Source organism: Microtus pennsylvanicus, chromosome 1 (genome assembly GCF_037038515.1).
Source record: "Microtus pennsylvanicus isolate mMicPen1 chromosome 1, mMicPen1.hap1, whole genome shotgun sequence".
NCBI classification, from domain to species: domain Eukaryota; kingdom Metazoa; phylum Chordata; class Mammalia; order Rodentia; family Cricetidae; genus Microtus; species Microtus pennsylvanicus.
In genome coordinates, this window is record NC_134579.1 from 85,910,729 (window position 1) to 85,933,075 (window position 22,347).

The window sequence follows — 22,347 nt, forward strand, 5'->3', positions numbered from 1 at the left end:
TCCAGATGCCCTCTTCTTACCTCCACAGGCACTGGGCACAAAGTAAATAAATCATAGACTCAACCCCTGGATGGAGACATGCCATTGTCTCCTTCACTTCCCCTCAGGAAGACAGGTTCACCTGCAATCATGCTAAAGAGGTGGGGATCATTATCCCTTTAATATGACAAAGTACTCTTCCTTTCCAGAATTCCTGCCCCTGGACAGCCATTACAGCCCTCCTGTCTCCCCACCCACCCACCCATCCCCTGCTCCCAGAGCTTCTGCTGGGTCTGCCCACCTTCAGAAAAGGGCGACTTCTCCTCTTCCTATTTCTCTCCTTTCTCCAGATGCTGGCGGGAGCCCAAGTGTGCATTCGCTGGGACTCTGCGTTTCTCACACATCTAAAGCACCCTCCCTGGCATGGCTCCTTGTCCATCGTGTGGCTGACCTCCATGCCCACTCAACTCAAATGCCATGGCCTCTTCACTCTCTCCCACATCCAAGCAGTTGCCAAGAAGACTTACAGCTTGCCTACTTTGGAATTTTTTTTTTTAAATGCTAAAGTTTAAGCTGTAAGCTGCTTAAGTCTGTCCTTAAATTCTTTATTAATGAGACAAGAACCCCAAGAGGGGACCCTGATTGCCCTGGTAACATGTGGTTACTGTAGCAGGACTCCCCACATTTCTGGTAACAAGAGGCTGTGCAATGTGGATCGCCTGTCTCCACAAACTCAAGGGTATCACAGCTATTGCCACAGCATTAAGAACTGCCAACAAAAGATCACATTAGGGTGTGGCTGTAACACACACACAGAGAGAGACAGAGACAGAGAGAGAGAGAGAGAGAGAGAGAGAGAGAGAGAGAGAGAGAGAGAGAGAGAGAGAAACCATAGCCGTTAGAGCATTGTCTACACTGACAAGATAACTGGTCAGTCTGTGAGCCAACTGGTGGTAGATGAGACTTTTTAACAAAGTTAGTTTTATTATTTTTAAATTGTGTGTGTGTGTGTGTGTGTGTGTGTGTGTGTGTGTACCTGAATGTGGGTAGATGTACATGAGTGCCAAAGGTATCAAATCTCGGGGAGCTGGGGGTTTTGGGCGACTGTGAGCTGACCGACATGGGTGCTGGGGATGTGCAAGTCCTCTGGGAGAGCAGGACATGCTTTTAACCTGAGTCACCTCTCCAGTCTGGACTAGACGTTTACAGGAGACTGGGCAGAGCCCAGTGGCCAGACAGCCCTTGTTTCCACCCAGCAAAAGGGGGAACCAACACCCGCACAAAACTGTCTTCACAAACCACAGCACGGAGTTTAAAGATAGCGCACTACAGAACTCACGTGCGAAAGCTTCACACTTAGAACTTGTGTCTCAGGCACCACAGATCCAGAAAAGAATCTTAAGATTTTTATAATTTTAAAAAATGTTTAAACTCCAAATCCAAGTAGAAAAGAATTTCATAGACATCTGAAAAAATGATCTCAATCTTAAAGAAATAAGAAAACTAAATTATTCAAATTCATAACTCAAAATGAACAAACATTCATAATCTGTAGATTATGAAAAATATAACAGGTGAGACCTTTAATTTTTGTTTCATTATCATCTGAAAAATATGCTTTAAAGCAAAAATTACGGTGTCATCTCTAACTAGCACATTATTCTTAACATCAATATTGCAAAAATAATCACTATTCTGAGGGCACCTTCAAAATCAATTAAATTGATGTAAATATTTTCCAGCAAATTTTTTTAAAAAAAATCTAGCGCATTTTATCTATCACCTTTTCTTCAATTTTTTGAAAGATTTATTTTTAGTGTATGTGTACAAGCATGTCTGTGCATCATGTGTGTGCAGTGCCCACAGAGGCCAGAAGAGGGAGCCGGATTCCCTGGAACTAGAATTACAGATAGTAGTGAATTGCTATGCAGGTATTGAAAACTGAACCTGGTCCTCTGGAAGAGCAGCCAGTGCTCTTAACCACTCCAGCCCATCAGATATTTTTCAAAACTGCCTCACAGAACCCTTTCAGATATTAAATTTAGGTTAAATTTATGATAGTAAAAGTCTTGTTTCAACTCCTTTATTGATTCTTAACAGTACCATGGGCCTCCTTGTATAATAAATGTGTTACTCAGTCAGATTTAACAGATTTGGGATTTGGCATGACAAATTCAGGCAAGTCGAAGGACATGCCTACTGTCTAAAAACATGACCACTTTTCCTAGTTTTTAACTGGTGACGATGCCATAGATCACACTATAAACCCCAATTAGTATATTTTTTCATTTAAAACTGTCTTCTCCCTTAAAATATAACTTGTATGGATTGCATTATTGCATAAAAATATGTATAAAGTTCCCAAAGCTCAAATCCCATGATCATGAGGCTGTGTTAGGAAGCTTTCTACATATACACGATACCTTGTGCAGTCTTCATAAAATATGCTAAAATTAGATCATGCCAAAGAATGCTTGCTTCTCAGCATGAGAGAGTGCTGATTCAAATGGAACAAAATAAGAGGGAATTGTGCCAATTATATTTAGGTTGGCTCTTTCCTTTTAACATTGTCACTGGAACTAGCAAAATTCTATAATGAAACAGCAGAAATGGACAAAACAATGTTTATCTGCACACCAGAGTTTCCATACATCAGGCCACTGTTTCTTAGGTAAGTATTTTTTTCAATTTTCCAATATAAATAACCAATGAGCAAACCTGTGGATCTTCATTTAAAAAGTACCAATACGTACAAGTGAAATAAACTCGTTGGGATTGTATTACCTCAGAAGCCCCTCTGGTAGTCTCCTATGGTTTGGACACTGGGCCTGCACACAGTGGGACCCTTTACAGAACAGACTATCACCCACATGCCATCCCCAAGGCTGCCACAGCTGAGTTTCCCATTTTCAATTTAAGGTACTGATCTCAACAGTATTTAGAAGAGCTATAACCATTCCACTCATGCATCAATACAAAATTGCCTCTTCTAAGTGATCTCTCAGGGACTGGAGTGGCCCAGCGAGGAACCCTGATTAAACAGCCACTTTTCCTACGGCATCCACTATCATAATCTCCCATCTTGAATTTGCACCTGGCTTGCACTGTCTCAAAGGAAGACATTTTGGATCTTGAAAGTTCAAGGGAAATGAATAGCCCAAAACATACTTCTATCGCCATGAAATTTCTTGCATGTTTTCACTGCAACAAAAATTGCCGCCTTCTCCACTGGTGTTCCCTGAAAGGGGGGAAGAAAGAAAAGAGAAAAATTATATACATTTGCGGGTCAGTATTACCTAGACTTCATGCTCATAGTAGATCTTACATTTTAGCACAAATTAATCCGTGCCATAGCTATCCTATCTGTGATAGTTTTAGGGAGGAAAGAGGACATATGGAAACTAACAGTGACGGCGCTAGAGTCAACCAACATAGAAAGTGCTTCCCAGCTTGGTCCTGGACCTACATGGAGTCCAGCCCTGAACCAATCTCCCAGTCCAACCCTACATTTGCAAACCAGCTCAGCCCTGAACCTCCACCTCAGCTCAGCCCTGAAACTGTACTCCCAGCTCAACCCTGGTTCTGTACCCAGCTCAGCCCTGGACCTGTATCCCAGCTCAGCCCTGAACCTCTACCCCAGCTCAGCCATGGACATGTACCCCATCTCATCCCTGAAACTGTACCCCCAGGTCAGCTCGGGAGCTGTACTCCAGATCAACCTTGGGCCCTGGACCTACATCCCAGATCAGCCCTGGTCCTGCATCCCAGCTCAGTCATGGGCCTGTACCCCAGCTCAGCTTTGAACCTGTACCCTATCTTAGCCCTGGGCCTGTACCCTGAGCCAGTACTGATCCTGTATCCCCAACTCAGCCCTGGTCCTGTACCCCAGCTCAGCCCTGGTCCTGCACCCCAGTTCAGCCCTGGTCCTGTACCCCAGCTCAGCCCTGGTCCTGTACCCCAGCTCAGCCCTGGTCCTGTACCCCAGCTCAGCCCTGGTCCTGTACCCCAGCTCAGCCCTGGTCCTGTACCCCAGCTCAGCCCTGGTCCTGTACCCCAGGCTCAGCCCTGGTCCTGCACCCCAGTTCAGCCCTGGTCCTGTACCCCAGGCTCAGCCCTGGTCCTGTACCCCAGCTCAGCCCTGGTCCTGTACCCCAGCTTAATAGTTGTGGACCACAAGTCATATTAACACATCCCTCAAACTCTCTGAACTTCTGTCTGGCCACTTAGAAAGCAGGACTGAGAAGCATCAGAAGCTGCTGTCAGTACTGGTTGGGGACTGCAGACCCTCAGACCCTGAACTTTTTATGACCTCTTGACTGCCAGAGTAAACAACTTGTTTTCCTATGCTTGCAGCTGCTCTGAGCACGAGACCCTCATGAGTTTCTGATAACAAGGGAATGGTTTTTGGTGGGCTTACAGGTGAAAAATCCCAAGAACTAGGGCATGGCCTTTAGTCAAGGAGAGCACTATATAAACTGTCCTGAAACACAATAAAATTGGCATTCTTGCTTCAAGAGTGACCCATGTCTCTGTGTGTTCTTTAATCCCCAGGCCCTTGCCCGATAGCGGTTCCAGGTGGTGCAGGCACCACAACTACTAACCAAGTACATGGCAGATGATTAATAAATGCTAGTTACTCCCCTTTCGTTTTCTCAGAGGGTGGAGATTTTGACAAAGGGAGAAGACTAGAGGATGATTTCATGCAGAAGTGGGAGATAAATGCTTCTCTGGGTCTGGCCATACTAAAGTCATGGGTGACCTCTTTCTTGTTCACTCAAGTCTGGGCCACAGATGCTCTGTCCTTGCTAAGGAGAGAACTGCTTCAATCCCCTGGTGGGAGGGAAACCACACAGGTGGGAAGCAGGCCCAGGGGAATCTGATGACAGTGCACATGACAGCTGAGGACTTCGGCTGCTTCCTGGGGACAGGCATGCCGACTCCACTTATTGGTTAAACTTTTCATCCATGTGACACAAACGAGAGTCACCTGGGAAGGGGAGCTCTCAACTGAGGAATTGCTTCCATCAGGCTGGCCTGTGGGACATTCTCTTGATTAAAGATCGATGGGGGAGGGACCAGTCCACCGTGGGTGGCGTCCTCCCTGGGCAGGTGGCCCTGTGTTCTATAAGAAAGCAGGCTGAGCAGGCCATGGGGAGCAGGCCAGTGGGCAGTTTCATCATGTCCTACCATCAATGGTGACTGTGATCAGGACGTGTGAGCCAAATCCACCTTAACTCCCCAACTTTCTTTTGATCACGGTTTATCACAGCAATTAAACACTCCCTTGATGGAGAACCTCCTTCAGTCAATGGCCTTTGAGAGGCAGGACCAGGTGGAGTGCAGCTCTGGCTGCCAAAAACGCCGCGGTCCCGTCCCCTCGCCCCTCTTCCTCATTCGCGCCACACCTGGATGTTGGATCCCATCCCTATTTCATCGTTGTGATCTGTGAGTTTTCCTTTTAATAAAGAAAAACCTTAGTATACCCTATTCGGAGCTGGTGTGGGATTATTTGATTCGCGTTCCCCCACCAGATGCATTTGCTTCACCCCCTCTTATCTGTCTTCAGCCTGTAGAACAGTCATGGTGATGTCAGCACTTTGCGGTTGGGATTGGTTCACAGTGATGTCCCCTAGCTCTGTCCTACTACTCAAGGCACCAAGAGCATCACAGAGCAAACAGGTTTGATGTCTAGAAAGAACAGTTGCCCATTGGGAACTGCAAACACTACAAGTCCCCTCTATTGATACACTGTGTTGTATGTGTGGGGGTGTCTGTGTGTGTCCACATCCGTCATGTCCATGTCTGTGTGTAATTGTGTGTGTATGTGTGTAACTTTTAAGATAGTACACACAGCCTTCTCCATAACTGGTCTGAGAACAACACACACTGTATGAGGGTGTTGAATCTATTTTCCCTGACAAGAAAAGAAATTAACAGTAAGTTTCAGAGTCTTCAGGTTCATGGTAGGCACACAAATACACACACACACAGTGTGACAATAGAGGAGACTTGTAATGTTTGCAGGTCCCAAAGGGCAAATACCCTTTCTAAACAAACAACCCGTTTGCTCTGTGATGCTCTTAGTGCCTTGAGTGGCAGGCCTTTCCCGACAAAACACCAACTACACAGCACACATACTCTTCCTGCCCATCGCCCACTGCACCTCCTCTCCCTGCCCATCGCCCACTGCATCTCCTCTTCCTGCCCATCGCCCACTGCACCTCCTTTTCCTACCAACAAAAGCCTCTTCACATATTTGCATTCTGTAAGACAGGTCCCTTTGGGAACACTTCCCATCTTCCAGTACGCCAGCCCTTGAATAACCCACTTGTCCCCTGTCAGCTGCCATCTCCCCAGCACTGGCTGTCAAGTAATGAGCAGATGGACCGGGTCCAGGAACCCTAACTCTCCATGCACCTCTCATCCTAAAACAGGGGAACAGCAACCGTGCTTACCTATCAGGCATATGGCTGTAGCCTTCCCCGGAGCAAACGCTGATTTATTTTTAAGTAAGTGAATTACTAGGAAAATGTTATGTCCACAATGTAAAATGTTATACACACAATATATGCATTCTCCTTTGATCCGCAAGGAAGTATTGCCGCTGTTACTTACACAGAGTGGTAGGAAGGAATGGAACGTGGTGGCACAGTGGGAGCCAGCCTCGGCTGTACAAAACTCAGGCACGGAAGTGAGAGGAGGTCCTCCGCCCTTGTCCCAGATGTAGAGGGCAATCTGTCGCAAGACAAGAGAGTGGCAGAGAGGAGAGAGCTCAACAAAAACTACAAATACAGGAAGGTACGAAATGCCCAAGGACAGCAGGATACACCTTCTAAAAAGACCACTAGGTTGAACAATGCCAATATGTTAATATTCAACAGAATTTTCCCCGCAGATTTATTTTAAAAAATGATAATGCCACACTGATTGATCTGATCATTTATAAGCAATAAACAGTGAACCAGGAACCATGCCAAAAAAAAAATCACACAGACGACAGGAAGGAGTCTGAGGAAGTGCAGTCTGGGGTGAGGAACCACCAGCAGCTGGCTTGCTGGAAACACCCGAGGTGCAGTGAATGAGAATGGTCCCCACAGGCTGTATGCTAGGATGCTTGCACCCCAGTGGGTGGAACTGCTTGGGAAGGATTGGGGGTGTGGCCTGGTTAGAGATGAGCTCCAGGAATCTGCCTGTCTCTGCCTCCAGGCACTGGGATGACAGCTGGGCTACTGTACCAGGCTCTTTATGTGTGTCAGTGTGCTGGAGATCAGAACTCAACCCACATGCTTATACAATGAACACTGTACCAACTAAGCCACCTGCCCAACCTATTAGAAAAACATGTATTGTTTAAAGTATGTTATAGTCATAACAGTTTTATATTATTTTGCAATAGAGAAACACTCACAGATAATTGTGTACATGCCAAAAATATTCATAGAAACAATGACTGCCATAGTTAACAACCAGGAGCCATGTAAACACTATCAAGAGGGAATAATAGTATGCTAATACAAAAGACCACTATATGGGGCTAGAGAGGTGGTTCAGCAGTTCCATGCACTTTCTGCTCTTACAGAGGACCCTGATTCAGTTCACTGCACCCTCACGGTGGCTCAGACCTGCCTGTAGTTCCAGTGCCAGGAGATCTGATGCCCCCTTCTGGCCTCTGTGGGTACTACACACACAGTGCACATGCATACACACAAACACTATACATACGGTAAAAATAAATCAATCTTAAAAAAAAAGAGACAGAGAGCACCAGAGTGATACACCAACATATATATATATGTTTTCAGTTACAGCAATGTTCCTGGTACAATTCCACTGCCACGAAGTCCAGAAGGGTGCAAAAGTACCTAAGCACCAAGCAATATAGAGATATTTTCAATGATGTTTTGGCACGCATTTAAACGTTCACCTCTGGACCCATCTACTTACCTAAAAAAGCAAGGAATATGACTCATGAGAGTCAACCTCCCCCCCCCCACTTCTCCACCTACTGCTGTGAAATTACCTCAGTGGGGAGAACATGAGTGTGTGTAGGGAAAGGTATATTAGGGTATAATAAAATAAAAAATCCACAACCGTTAGCGAATATAAAATTTAAAACACAACTTTTGCATCCAAATACATGACTATTTTCTCTTTGGTACAGAGTCGGTGGCAAGAGTCATGACTTTTCCAACCGGGGTGCATGTGCAATCATTGAACTCTGCCCCCAACAAAAGGGGTGACGTAATGATCACTAAGACTTGGTCAAGTCATGACATACCTCATGCTTTAAATCTATGGTGAAGTCAGACTTCAGGGGCTCGCTCTTTAACTTCTTGGTAAGCCTAGAAAAAGAGACATATGATATTTTTTTTAGAAATAATCAATTCTAATAGTTGAAAAGAGATTTTTTAAAAAACAGATAAAAATTTTAAGAACATGTATGGGTTTGGAAGGAAAATACTGGTTTTCTTTCAGGTCACTTTAAAAAAAAAAAACGTCTCCAAGGTTCCTTTCCCACAAGGAATAAAGTCCCACACTTCTGCCTGGCCTGGGGGGCTCTGCATCCACCAGCATCCAGAGTCTTAACCTCCCCATGCTCCCTGGACCACACCCCTCCCTGCCCCATCCAGTCTACTACATCCAGCCTTCACTGAGTAACCATTTTGTTTTTAAGACCAAGCCTAAGCAACCATCCCTGGAAGGCTATCAGCACAAACACTGCCCTGATCCCCGAGTGTGACAGTACCACATCAGAGGGAAAACAAGACTCCTCCTCTTCGCATAATTCAGACCAAGAGCAAGGCAAATAAATTCTCCACTTCTCTCACTGTGCTGCCTGCCTCTCTCTAGCAAAGGACATTGCAGGGAAAGGGATGAAGAACATCTCAACTTAATTTTTTAAATTCGTATTTATTTTATTTATATGGATGTTTTGCCAGCAGGTATGTCTGTGTACCCTTGCATGCAGTGCCCATAGAGGCCAGAAGGGGGCATTGAATCCCTTGCAATAACATGTAGTTATGAGACGGTATGTGGGCGCTGGGACCAAACCAGGGTCCTCTGGAAGAGCAGCCAGTGCTCTTAACTAATGAGGCTTCTCTCCAGGCCTTTAATCAAATTTTACCAGAGTTTATTAGGAAAGAATTTTCTGACCCACAATAGAATGCAATATCACAAACAGATGCTATCAACCTATATCCGCATGCTGCTTCCAACATTTATGATGAACAGCCGTTTCCTTTATGGTTGCTTTCAAACTATTAGCTGCTTTCAGTGAGTGATCAACACATACACGTGTGTATGTGTGTGTGTGTGTGTGTGTGTGTGTGTGTGTGTGTGTGTGCAAACGCTCACGGAGGGTTGGAAAGGAAGAAAGGGAAGGGAAGGAACAAGCTTTGATAATAATAGTTTAATAAATCTTGCCACAGAGAGTTTGCAATACTAGATGGGGCTACATTATCTTATTATTTTTTTTATTCCTTGTCTACATCAAGAAGAAGCAAAATAGGACCAGAGTTTGGGTTTGTTGCTGTGGTAGAGTCTACTTTTTTTTTTTTTACTTGATTGTTTTGCTGACAGGAGAAAAGGCGGGAGAAGGGAGAGAGCACGGTTATGGATGACAGCTCTCATTCGCTGTCAGCACTCAGTGTGGTAAGGAGCCGATGACACTGAATGCTGAGGTCACCGGGTGCACGTTTCTCTACCGTGCCAGCATTACGGGGGCATGCTGGGAGCTTTCTGAACTCTGTGTAAAAAAAAAAAAAAATCAGGCTCTTGACCCGAATCCCATCAGCCGTAATTTACTGTAGCTTCCGATGAACGTTTGTGTCCTGTTATAAAACTCCTCTTAGGAGGAGGGGCTTTCATCTTTGGGGAGGTCAGTAGCCATCACAAAGGGGTTTGTAGCCATCTAAAAGAAGCCCAAAGGAGATGTGTTCTCTGTGGGACACTCACCCCTTATTCTCAAAGGGACAAGAAGGAATTTCCTGGCAGAATGTTTTAAAATTAGAAACACGGACTAGCCTCACGTTCTCAGAAAGACAGCACTTTCCTTCCCTCTCCCACCTGGGAGATTCCAAGCGCAAGGACACTCAGCTCAGCCCAGCCAGCCACCTGGTACAGGCTGATAAAGATGGCCTGACTCAGGAACAGGGTGGCCCTGCTTGAAGAACACAGAATTAGCTGACACAGCAGGATGGGACAGAGCAAAAGTCCTTGCACCCGTGCCAAAGCAGCTTCAAAAGGCCTCTTTGTAGCTACACCTTTAAAAGCCTACCCTATGGAGGAGCTACAACTCCTCTCTACCTCACTGGGCCTCTCTGGTGGTCTCCCTGGGGGTCGTAATCTGGGCACAACATTCTCTTTAGAGGTCACAGTGAGGGGTGTTAGCGCTAAACTACAGGGGAGACATTGCCAGCTACTGAAACTGTAAATTCCTTTATCATGAACTTCCCAGCCTCCAAATACTGTGGAATAATCTTTTTCTACTGTGAAGATGTGTCTTTGAAAGGCACCTTCTGATTGGTTTGATAAAGAGCTGAATGGCCAATAGTTAGGCTGGAAGTTAAGAGAAAAGATTAAGGAGATGCCGGAGGACTCGGAGAGGAAACAGGAGGTGCAAGATGGTTTTTTGTTTGTTTGTTTTTTTGAAACAGGGTTTCTCTGTGTTTTTTTTTTTTTTTTGGAGCCTGTCCTGGAACTAGCTCTTGTAGACCAGGCTGGTCTCGAACTCAGAGATCCGCCTGCCTCTGCCTCCCAAGTGCTGGGATTAAAGGCGTGCGCCACCACCACGCGGCCAGGAGGTACAAGATGGAAGAGAGGTAAAAAGCCACGAGGCAAAACATAGACTAATATAAATGGGTTAAATAAGTTATAAAAGCTAGTGGGGCAAGCCCAAGCTATAGGCTGAGCGTTCATAATTAATAATAAGTTCCTGTGTTGCTCTTTTGGGTGTGTGAACTGGCAGCCCAAAGAAAAATCTGTCTACATCTGAACTTACAGACATACACCTTTCTTTCTCACAAATGACCTGGCTTGTGGTATTCTGTTATAGCAGTCCAGGCCAAGATACCTACACACCCAGCTACCACAATAAAACCCTGAGTTCTCCCCATCTCAGCAAGACCTGTGCTTACACTTGGCCAGAAGAGAAGATGGGAGACACTCTAGAAGGTGCACCTGGCAGTCTCCCCCATCCACAAATGAGTTCAATGGGCTCCATGTACCCACATGCATGTGTGTGCACACACAATCACACATTCATTATACACACATGCAAAACCTTCTAAAAACACAATAAAAAAGAAATAAAACAAAAACTAATAATTACATACTGCAATCATTTAAAAAGCTCAGAAGAAAGGGTTTTGAATGCCCTTACCATAAATGATAATATTTTAGAAGACAAATATGCATACCCTAGCTTGTATATTCATTTTTACTTCGTGTGTACGAGTATTTTGTGTGCATGGATGTTAAGTAAACCATGTGTGTACATTGAGTACCTAAGGAGGCCAGAAAAGGACATTTGAGCCCCAGGAACTGGAGTTACAGGTGGTTATGAGCCTACACGTGGGTGCTGGGAACCGAACCTGGGTCTTCTGCGAGAACAGACAGTGCTCTTAGCGTCCAAACCATCTCTCCAGCGCACGTACAGCCCTGCTGAAACATTACAGCCTCTGCGCACACTGAAGCACTGTACGTGGCCATCGGTGTGAATATGTGTCACTTAAAAACTAACTGAATTAAAAACCTCTAGTGACAATCAACAGCAGTTCAGGAATTTCTCACATTACTCCAAGAAAATGGAGAAACACAGTGCCAGATAATTTTCCGCATTCGGTGTCATTTGTTCTTTGCCACAGTGAAAAGTGGCCAACCAACTCCAATTTAAATTAAAATCGTACAGGCTGGATAATCGCCCGCCACGGAGCTACACCCCTGTAGAAAGGGGCAGCTGTGGAGTCTATACTGGGACAGAGGAGAGCTACAGTGTACAAAACTACCAACCGTGAATTGCGTCAGGCAGGTGTTTAGTACAGCTGCAAATTCACACGTATGTGTTCCTCTACAATGGCCCAAAACACTTTCAAGGACCCAAATCCTAGAAATAGGACATGCAATGAAAAATTAGAGAAACCCTTCCATCTCTGATGATAACAAAGGCCATTTTCCATCTTCCAATAAAGGTGCATAATTAATATAAACCAACAAAGACCTAAAGACAACCACATTTCTCCTTGATTGAATTCAGTCACCTTCACTCTCCATGCCACACTGGGAAGTGTCTTGCTGCAGCGAAGCACACAAACAGCCAGATATGATTGCCCAGGGCGCCTTTGGAAGCTGGCCTGAGACAAGATTGCCCAGGGCGCCTTCAGGAGCTGGCCTGAGACAAGATTGCCCAGGGCGCCTTCAGGAGCTGGCCTGAGACAAGATTGCCCAGGGCGCCTTCAGGAGCTGGCCTGAGACATGATTGCCTGGCCTGAGACAAGATTGCCCAGGGCGCCTTCGGGAGCTGGCCTGAGTCTGCCCACGCAGCATCTACATATCCGTTCCCTTAATTGGCATCCTCTCCAATCCCTGCAGTCACAGTTTCTTCTTACTGGTGATCAAAGGTGCATGGTCACAAATGAAGTCCTTGCACAAAGGTCATGCTTCCTCCGTGTTCTCTGGCCCTTTGCTACCCAGATTTATTAGTCACTTTATTTTGCCAGAAATTACGAGGAAGCAGAGAGGAGGGGTGTGATGTATCTCCAGGGCTTCGTAAGGGACCCAGCTGAGGCAAGACCCCCCTGTCCTTCGCTTTTTTCCCCTCCCATGGAACACCTCAGGCTGAAAAACTCATGTGAGAACCTACGATTCACCAGTAACAAAACTCGGTGACACAACACACACACCCCAAAATGTCTAATAAGCTCTTACTTATTTACAAGTGGAATGCTAAGGGCCCAGCCAGCAGCGAAGTCGGGATATTTAAAGGCTGTAGGGTTCTCAGAGAAGGCGTAATGGTGAACGATCGTTGATTCTTCATCATGCAAAGCTTTTCCTAAAAACCACTCCTGTTAAATAAAAAGTTAAAACATCATCACTTTTGACAAGCCATTTAATGTTCAGACTGAAAGCAAAATTACAGCACCTGAATTAGTTAACTAAAATATTAAAGCTAAACTATTTAGTTAACTAAATATCTTGGCAGATGAAGTTAGGATAAATTATGTATTTCTATAGAATCCAAATAAAAGTATAATTAATACAAGTATGATAATAAATATATCACACTCTTTATAGCTAAAATAACTCAGGATCAGGTCATTGGTGTGAAAAATATTAGCCATCGTTATACTATAAATACAAGATTTTTTTAATTTTCAAAAACTGTCTTGTTGCCTAAATTTTTGTGTGCATACATGTGTGCCATAAATATAAGAATGTTTTAATTTTAAATTGCCTTATTTATTTAGATTGTGTGTGTGTGTGTGTGTGTGCGCGCGCGCATGTGGTAATCATAGAACAACTGTGGGTCCTTGCACTCAAACGTAGACAGTCAGTCTTGGCTAGAGGTGCCTTTACCCCTGGGCTGTTTTGCCAGCCTGAGTGGTATATTATACAATATCCTGCATACGAATATAAAAGATTTAATTAGTTTTCTTTTATGTGAACGAGTCTTTTGCTTGTGTTTATCTATGCACCACATGCATGCAGTGCCCATAGAGGCCAGAAGAGGGCGTCAGATCTCCTAGAACTGGAGTTACAAAAGCCTGTGAGCCAGTGGATGCTGGGATTCCAACGTGGGTCCTCTGCAAGAACAGAGAGAGCTCTTAACCACTGAGCCATCTCTCCAGCCCCAGCCATAAAGGGTTTTCAACAAATCTTTGAAAACTTCCTCCCAGAATCATATTCATTCATTCATTCATTCATTCATTCACTCAGCATGGATCAGGAACCCACAACAGCAGGGATGCACTTGCAATACAGAAGGAAGAGACATTAGAGAAAGCGCAATAGCTGGTGGGGTGGGGCTGCCCTGGAAAGAGAAGGAAACCTCTTACGACAAACAAACAATAGTGAAATAACATCCAAAAGCCCATGGTAAGAAGAAGAACCTGAAAAAGAACAGTAAATGTTGTCAGGGTGAAGTCCCTGGAACGATAAGACCCTCCCCCTCCCCACCCGCTCCCGGCACCTGGCACAGAGCAGGTGTGGGGAACCTGATAGGAAAGAGGCAGCTGGGCTGGGCTGGGTTCATCGCGTTCAAGAGCAATGAAGAACTTCCACATCCAGCCACAACAAGATGACCTGGCTCAGACCTCCACAGCCACTGAGAAAAACGAAACACAGGAGGCACGCGTCCAGCGGGCAATGGGATGTGCAGACAACACTGTCAGGTGGGACAGACAGGAAGAGCCGCTCCCAGGCCTGGAAGCCACGCTGTCAGGACCCTCTCCCCACACTGAGCTGTCACTACTAGATCTCCATGACAACACTGATGCTTTACATAAAACATAGCATCATACTTTATCTCCTCATTACAACGCCCAGCTATTACAAAGCGCATACGTTAGTCTACGAGTATTTTTATTGAGGTGATAAATTATCTTAGGAAGGACTCATGGAGACTATGGGAAGAGCCATACATCTTCCTTCCTGGCGAATGGCTTTCTTAGTGGCTTTATAGAAAGAACAATAGTAAAACAGAGAAAACTGGAAAGATAACTGATGATATTCTGCTAGGATCGCTTTTAACCAGCACCACGCCTCATTGCTGTTAAAAATAAATCAAAGTTAATACGCCTCATCAGACACACTGATATTAAAGGCATGCTACGGAGCGGAAAAGACAGGGTTCAAACAATAAAGGGGAGGCACTTTAACGTTGATAGCTATTAAACTTATACATTTAAAACACTGAACAAGAGCCTACGTTTGCATTTGTAAGAATGACTCGGAGATAACAGTGAAAACAGTGCCGGAATCAAAATGCCCAGGCCCCCACACGCGACAGTTATTTTGATATGGCTTATTTGTGTCGGTATCGGCTTTTTTTTCCCTCCAAAGATTTCAAACAGTAGAGGAAAAAGGCCCCACTGGTTTGAAATGACCTCAACATTATGTCATCTATATTCGGTCCTGCTACTTTCAAAAGAAATAAATCTTAGCGTTTTCTTCTCTCCACAATGCAGAGTTCAGAAAGGAAGGGCAAGGTCTCCCCTTGCCTCGGTTCTGAACTTGCTTCTCGTGAACTCGCTTTGAACTTTTTCCATTTTTTACTCTCATTTTCATTAAAAAGACACTGTGAGTCACCATCTCCCCACGGAATCAGAACCATGGGTAACAGGGCAAGAGTCTCCAGGTGATATGAACAGCGGGGAAGAGGCTGGAACCCCAACATTCAAGTCAGAAGGAAACAAAAGTCTCACAGATGGTTTGCGTTTGCAGTGAGGCCCATAGCTGGGGAATAGCATCATTCGGAAGGGCTGGACCAAACATGCTCCTAATCCTTCTCTCCCCTAATGGCCTTCCCATGCAGGCTTATCCGTGGCTTCTCAGAAATCAACAGCAGAAAGAAATCCTAATGGGTCCTTCCAACACTTAAAAGCCTCCAAACTCAGTGATTTTCATGGCAGTAATGCAGTGTTTGGGAAACACACGACCTGCATTTCCCAGACATTCAATCCCCACACTCCAGTCTGGATGGAGCCAGTCCTAAGAATACCAGGAAGGTTCCAAGTCCTCTTACCCCAAGTGATCAGATTGTGAGCTGAGGATGTAGATATCAGACCCAGGACCTCAAGACATCAAAATAATCAGTTTGAGAGTTGGAGAGATGGCTCGGTGGTTAAAAGCACTTCTTTCTGCTACAGAGGACCTAGGCATAGTTCCCAGCACCCATGTGATGTCTCACAATCATCTGTAACTCCAGCTCCAGGGGTTCCAGTGCTCTCTTCTGGCCTCTATGGGCACTGCTTGCACATGGTGCACACACAAATACACACACACACACACACACACGTAGACAAAACATCCCTACACACAAGATAAAATAAAAAATAAATAAAATTCTTCTGTATGTTATATGTGTGTCCTTTCCTGATGGGGAAAAATAACTTATTTAATTATACTCCTATGGAAACTGGGTGGGTAACACTAAAAAGGGGTTGTTGTTTTTAACTTCCTTATGCTGTCAAGACATATAGATGTAGATTTCTCACATAAAATGGCTCCTTTTATGTTCTCCATACGCTATAAACCTCAGAGAATTTTACAACACAGTTTTCAGAAATCAAGCTATTATTTCCAATACCTCTTAACCAAAATCACATTTACCCTGAATTATTGTTCCCGCCCAAGTCAAACATAGTTTTGAAGTTTGCGCACCTTAGATGGGTCATATCGCCTGAGTGTTTCTAGGAGTCTGTGGATTTGTATTCTCGTCTCTTCTTCACAGAAGAAGATCCATGCTGAATTCTTGCTATATGTTACAGAAAAGCTGATGGGAAGAAACAGGTTAAGGCCCATGGAGTCATGGTGTAGATACTGTATAGTATACAGAATGAATTACAGTAAGATTTTGTTTGTTTTGGTTTTTGTTTTTCAAAACAGGATTTCTCTGTGTAACAGTCCTGGCTGTCCTGGAACTCACTCTGTAGACCAGGCTGGCCTTGAACTCAGAGACCCACCTGAGTCTGCCTCTTCAGTGCTGGGATTAAAGGTGTGCGCCACAACCACCTGGCTCTAGGAAATGGGTGAAGGGGAAGACAAGGTGTCTAGACTGTCCTGTTCTCCGCACAGTCCCCTTGTATCTTAGCTTTGTGTCTTAGCTTTGACTGCAAAGCAAGCCAGGGACTAAAGGACCCCAGAAGGAGAAAATGCTTACAATTCATTCTGCCCATAACAACATCAGTTTAGAATTACAATTTCAAACATGAATTTGAAGTATTGCATCATTTAAGAAAGAAACACACCCAAAATTAAAAACTATGGGGCTGGAGAGATGACTCAGCAGTCAAATGCACTGGTTGCTATAGCAGAGGACCTGGGTTTGAGTCCCAGCATCTACATGGCTGCTCTCAACCGTCTGTAACACCAGCTTCAGGGGATCCAATGCCCTCTTCTGGCCTCTGTGGATACTGCAAGCAGGTAGTGCACATACCCACACACAGGCAAACATTCATGCATATAAACTAAAGTAAATCATTTTTTAAAAGAAAATAAGCAAAAACAAACTATGATAAAGAACCAATCATTGAAAAACATCTACTTAATTCAGTGATCACAAAATATAAAACTCAAATTGACTTCACTTAGCCCCTCAGGAAACAAACCACCTCTTAACTTGAAAAACCTTACTAAGGAGTACAAGAGTGTGGTGGCCCAAATGCCAATGACTGAAACTGTTTAAGTTAAAGGTACCTACTGCGGTAACAAGGGAAGGATGGTCCAAGCACCTTCCTGCTTCGCCAGCTGATGGAGAAGGAGGACTCTGGGAAGATCCTGAAAACATAACAATCAAAGAGGAAAAGTAAGATTACAACAGCCCTTTGAAAAATGCCAAACGGTGCTGTGGTCCCAAGAGCTGGCATGCTATCCTGAGCAGCATTCTGCTTCCTGATTTGCTTCAGGTGCTACAGCAGTGATGCGTCTCAGAGGAGATCAACCAACTTAGCCCCCTCCCCTCGCCCAGACCCCAAGAGTGTTCATGGTGCTAACTGGAGATTAGTAAGTGTAATCAGAGAGGGAAGCCCCCAGGGTTGTTTGTCTCCGGGGCACGGGAACAAACCTTTACACACATGGAAGTAAAGCTTGTCCTATGAAGTCTCTGTCTGAGCAAAAAGATGCACCGTCCCATCAATCGCATGCCAACTTCTCGCTTAAAGTACCCAAAATGCCCCTAAAGATGTTTAGCACCATAGGAACACCACTCTGAGTCTAAATACCAGCAATATCAACCTTAATTACCCAGGCAGTAGGAATGGCTTACTGAAATTTCGACCTACAAATTGATAAACACAGACAGAACTAAAAGAGCCTAAAATAACGCACCATGGCTCCATAAATATACATGGATACAGACAAAGCGTAATGAACTCAAGGCTGTGCATGGTAACTTGAAATTTCACTACCATTTGCTGTATCTCAAGTAGTTGGGAAAGCCAACAGTCAGAATTTCTTATCTCACATGCTTGAGCCTTCTCCCCCAGCACACGCTATTGTGTCTCCAACTGCATTAGATATAAAATGAATCCATGCCCGACAAAGACTTTAAGGATGAATTCCTAAACACCTGGAGTGCTAGGGGGGCAACTGCACCATGACTGCACCGCCCATACACGCCGCCCTGGAGACGCAGGGCAGCAAAACAATTTCAATTCCATGCCACTCTTCTTCCAGTACATATAAATTTATTATTGAAGAAGACATAGCTTTTAAAATAAATTGCTGCCACTGGATATCAAATTCACCTCATTTCCTTCTTCTATGTAGTATTTGTTTCAATTTTCATGTACAAATTTAAAAAAAACACAATCAAAAGCTAGATCAGACACACGATATGACATGTTCAGAAAAAAAGCAAGCCTAAAGGCTGAATTAACAGTTATCTAAGATAGAACAAAATCAATAATTCAAGGCCTCTCTTCTGTTGCTTCTGAATTATGCACAAATTTCCATCACCTTTTAAAAATTGTAATGTATGCACATATGCATATAAATTCATATACAAGAGCAAAAATCATGTATAAACTAATGATATTAATATTTGCATAATACTAAAATAATTATATGTGAATGGTAATATAAACTAAGTAAGAAGTATAGAAATCTGTTAAAATCTTAAGCTGGAAAGCAAGTGCTAATGAGTCACAAAGTAGCCATTAAAATTATGACAAAAGTTAGCCAGGTGGTGGTGGCACACGCCTTTAATTCCAGCACTAGGGAGGCAGAGGCAGATGGATCTCTGAGTTTGAGGCCAGCCTGGTCTACAGAGTGAATTCCAGGACAGTCAGAGCTACACAGAGAAACTCTGTCTTGAAAAGCAAAACAAAATAAAATTATGATACAAGCATTATAACAATGGAAGCATCTTAATGACAAATAGAGAAACTGTATGAATCCTATAATAAAGCAACTTCCTGTGTGAGCAGGAATTGAAGGAACCAGGAAGTGACAAAGTTTGTTTTGTCATGCCATGAGGATGAGCTAAGTGTTTCCAAAGGCTTCAGTAAACTTGGCATATGATTATACTTTTTTGTAAATTGAGATGTGTCTTACTTTTCTATTGCTGTGATAACAACATGACCAAGACAACTTATAAAAGAAAATGCTTAATTTGGGCTTACAGTATTCAATGGGCATGTCTGTATGGGTTTAAACCCCACTCCTGGTACTGACTTCTGTCTTCATTGCTTTTGTATGGCTATGATAAGACACCATGACCAAGGCAACTTATAGAAGAAAGCATTTATTTAGGGCTCACAAATTTTAAAGGGTTAGCGTCCACAACAATCATGGCTGGGAGTGTGGCAGGAAGCAGGAAGGCAAGACACTTGGGCGGCAGTTGAGAGGTCACATCTTGAGACAAAATCATGAGGCAGAAAAAGCTAACAGGCAGTGGAGTGGGCTTCTGAAACTTATAGCTACCCTCAATGTCACACCTCCTCCAACAAGATCACACCTCCCAATCTTTCCCAAAGAGTTCCATCAACGAGGGACCCATTATTCAAATATATGAGCCTATGGGTGCCATTCTCATCCAAACCATCAGAGGAATAGGCCATTCCTCACGTTTTCACCCAAAAATGATTCCACATCCCAGTTATGGGACATGTACGGTATTAACATGTAGACCTAGGCTTCCCCGCCAACGGCAAGACCACTTTGCTGGTAGAAGCTAGACACCAGCTTGTAAATGACTTCTACCACAATACAAATTCAGCAAGAGTTTGCTCAGCACAAAACAGCAGTCAAATCCTCTTCTGAAATGGATTCTATGGATTAACAGTGAACTAAACCAACTCCTGACTTCATTATTTTTAATTCACTAAATCGTCTGATATGCCTCTTATCTACTTCTATTTGTTACTGCAAGAAGGGTCAGGCTTTGTTTTGTGGCCATGTATCTCTAAGACGTATTTAATAAACACGTGTCTTGTGGATTACAGTCCCCGACTATGCACTCAAGAGTGACAAGCAGGCTCCAGCTGCCACACTATAAACCTCGTCCTGAGTGCTGTGACAGGAAGGCAAGCTCATCTTAATTATAAAGAAGGTTTAGTCTACTCTAGTCAAAAAGTCCAAGAGCTTTTATTTTTGTCACATACTCAGATATATCATCATCATATATGACAGAAGCAGATATACACAGCTTCTAATAATCAAAAGTCACAAAAGGGGCTGGGGAGGGAGCTCAGTGGGTAAAGGTGTTTGCTGCTCAACCCTGACAATCAGAATTCAATCCCCAGAACCTACATAAAGGTAGAAGAAAAGAACCAACTCCATAAAATTGTCTGCTGACCTCCATACACACATACTAACAAGTGTGATACCCCCTGCACACACACATGAGCAGGTACAATTATATCAAATGAATTGTTTTAAAAGGTCACAATAAGATTTTCTATCAAATGATTCAATCTGTGTTTAATCCATCACTACAAGATTTTGACCGCCTTTAAAGGTGTTAGGTCGCCAGCTCTAGGCACCTAGAGACACAAAACAAATGGTTTTAACAAGCCATTGGACAGAGAGCATTTTTTTGCAGACAGAGAAGCAACAGAAAGGTAGAACGCTTGCCTACTATAACCAAGACCCTGGATTTGATCTCCAGCACTGAAAAGTAAAATTAGAAGAAAAAGTAAAATTAAAAAGAGGTGCTAGGGATAAGGCCTAGTGGGTAAGAGTGCTCACTGAAGAAACATGAGACCCTGATCTTAATTCCACAGCATACTCATAAAAGCCGAGCATGGCTGTCACCCCAACTATGTGTGGAAAGCAGAGAGGAGTCTGCTGCCTATCCAGCCTAACAGAAGAAACAGCAAGCGCCAGGTTCAGTGAGAGACCCTGTCTCCGAGGAATAAAACAGAGAGAGAGGGCAGGACCTCACACCTTCCTTTGGCTTACACAGGTGTGTGCACCCATAAACACACACCCAGACACTCACACATGCGCACACAGACCCATATACACAGACCCACAAACATGCACATGCACACACATGCTCCCAAAAAGAAAAGAAAATTCATTGTAGAGAGCCACTCATGGCTCGTGCCTGCAATCCTAGCTTACAAGAAGCTGAGGCAGGAGGACTACTGCCAATTCAAGCCCAGCCCGGGTTACACTGTGAGTACCAAGTCTATGAGAAGATAAGGAGGAGGAAGAAGGAGGGAGGCAGAAGAGAGTTTCCAAATAAAAAAATCATGAAAAGAAAATGCTGTGTATGGTTATTCTGAGGACAGTAGAGGGACTCCCACAATCTAAGGCCACCTGCCCCTCGCATGCCACTATTTCAAATCTAAGAGACTACACAAATGTGTGGAGAGAGAGCTGAGGCTCGAGCAGAAGCAGCACAAAGGGATGAGGAATGCCGCTGATCAAATGTGGGTGAATCAAAGGGTAGGGGAACCACAGAGACTTTTAACCTGTCAATAAGATTGCTGTGTTTGAACCAAAGCCCACTTCTGCCTCAGTGGTACCTCCTGGGTGTCACCATCTCTGTGAAGACAGTCCCCGAGATGATGCCGCCGCTCTTCCTTTGAACTCATCTGTCCCAAGGAACAGGCTCATGCTTAAAGCAGGCAATGATTACTGAAAGCAAACAACTGTAAAGCCAGGGCTCTAACTCCCTGGTGGGCCCCAGGACACACACCTTTTCATCTTCCTCATTTGGAAAGGGGCCTTGAGGTCAGTGTCACAGTAGAGAAATGACTTATTCATCTGCTTGATTTTGTTTGGTGGCACTGGGGATCAGACCTGGGACTTTGTACACATGGAGCAAGTACCCTACCACTAAGCTATATCCAGCCCAAGACCACTACTCTTTTTTTTTCTTTGTTTTGTTTTTTTTTTATTTTCGAGACAGGGTTTCTCTGTAGCTTTGGAGCCTGTCCTGGAACTAGCTCTGTAGACCAGGCTGGCCTCGAACTCACAGAGATCCGCCTGCCTCTGCCTCCCGAGTGCTGGGATTAAAGGTGTGAGCCACCACCGCCCGGTGACCACTACTCTTAACATAGAGGGGAGCCATGAAGATTTCATATCTGGAGATATTAATGGAACAAATAAAGAGGCTAATATGTGAAAATACATCAAGGCAAATGAAAATTTAAACGGTTGTCAATAATTTTAACCTTTCATAGATTTAGCTTTGTACCACCT

The 22,347-nt window shown here is 44.1% G+C and overlaps 1 protein-coding gene across 1 annotated transcript in view; it reads right to left on the reverse strand.

Moving 5' to 3' along the window:
• The window catches only part of B3glct (beta 3-glucosyltransferase), an 85,456-nt gene that overhangs the window by 21,184 nt on the left and 41,925 nt on the right, over window positions 1–22,347 (reverse strand). Inside the window, exons 5-10 of the mRNA XM_075971647.1 lie at window positions 17,396–17,472; window positions 16,357–16,468; window positions 12,904–13,040; window positions 8,258–8,321; window positions 6,595–6,714; window positions 3,148–3,217 (exon numbers count right to left, since the gene is read on the reverse strand). Coding sequence (XP_075827762.1) covers window positions 3,148–3,217; window positions 6,595–6,714; window positions 8,258–8,321; window positions 12,904–13,040; window positions 16,357–16,468; window positions 17,396–17,472 — 580 coding nt within the window. The remainder of the gene's footprint in view (window positions 1–3,147; window positions 3,218–6,594; window positions 6,715–8,257; window positions 8,322–12,903; window positions 13,041–16,356; window positions 16,469–17,395; window positions 17,473–22,347) is intronic.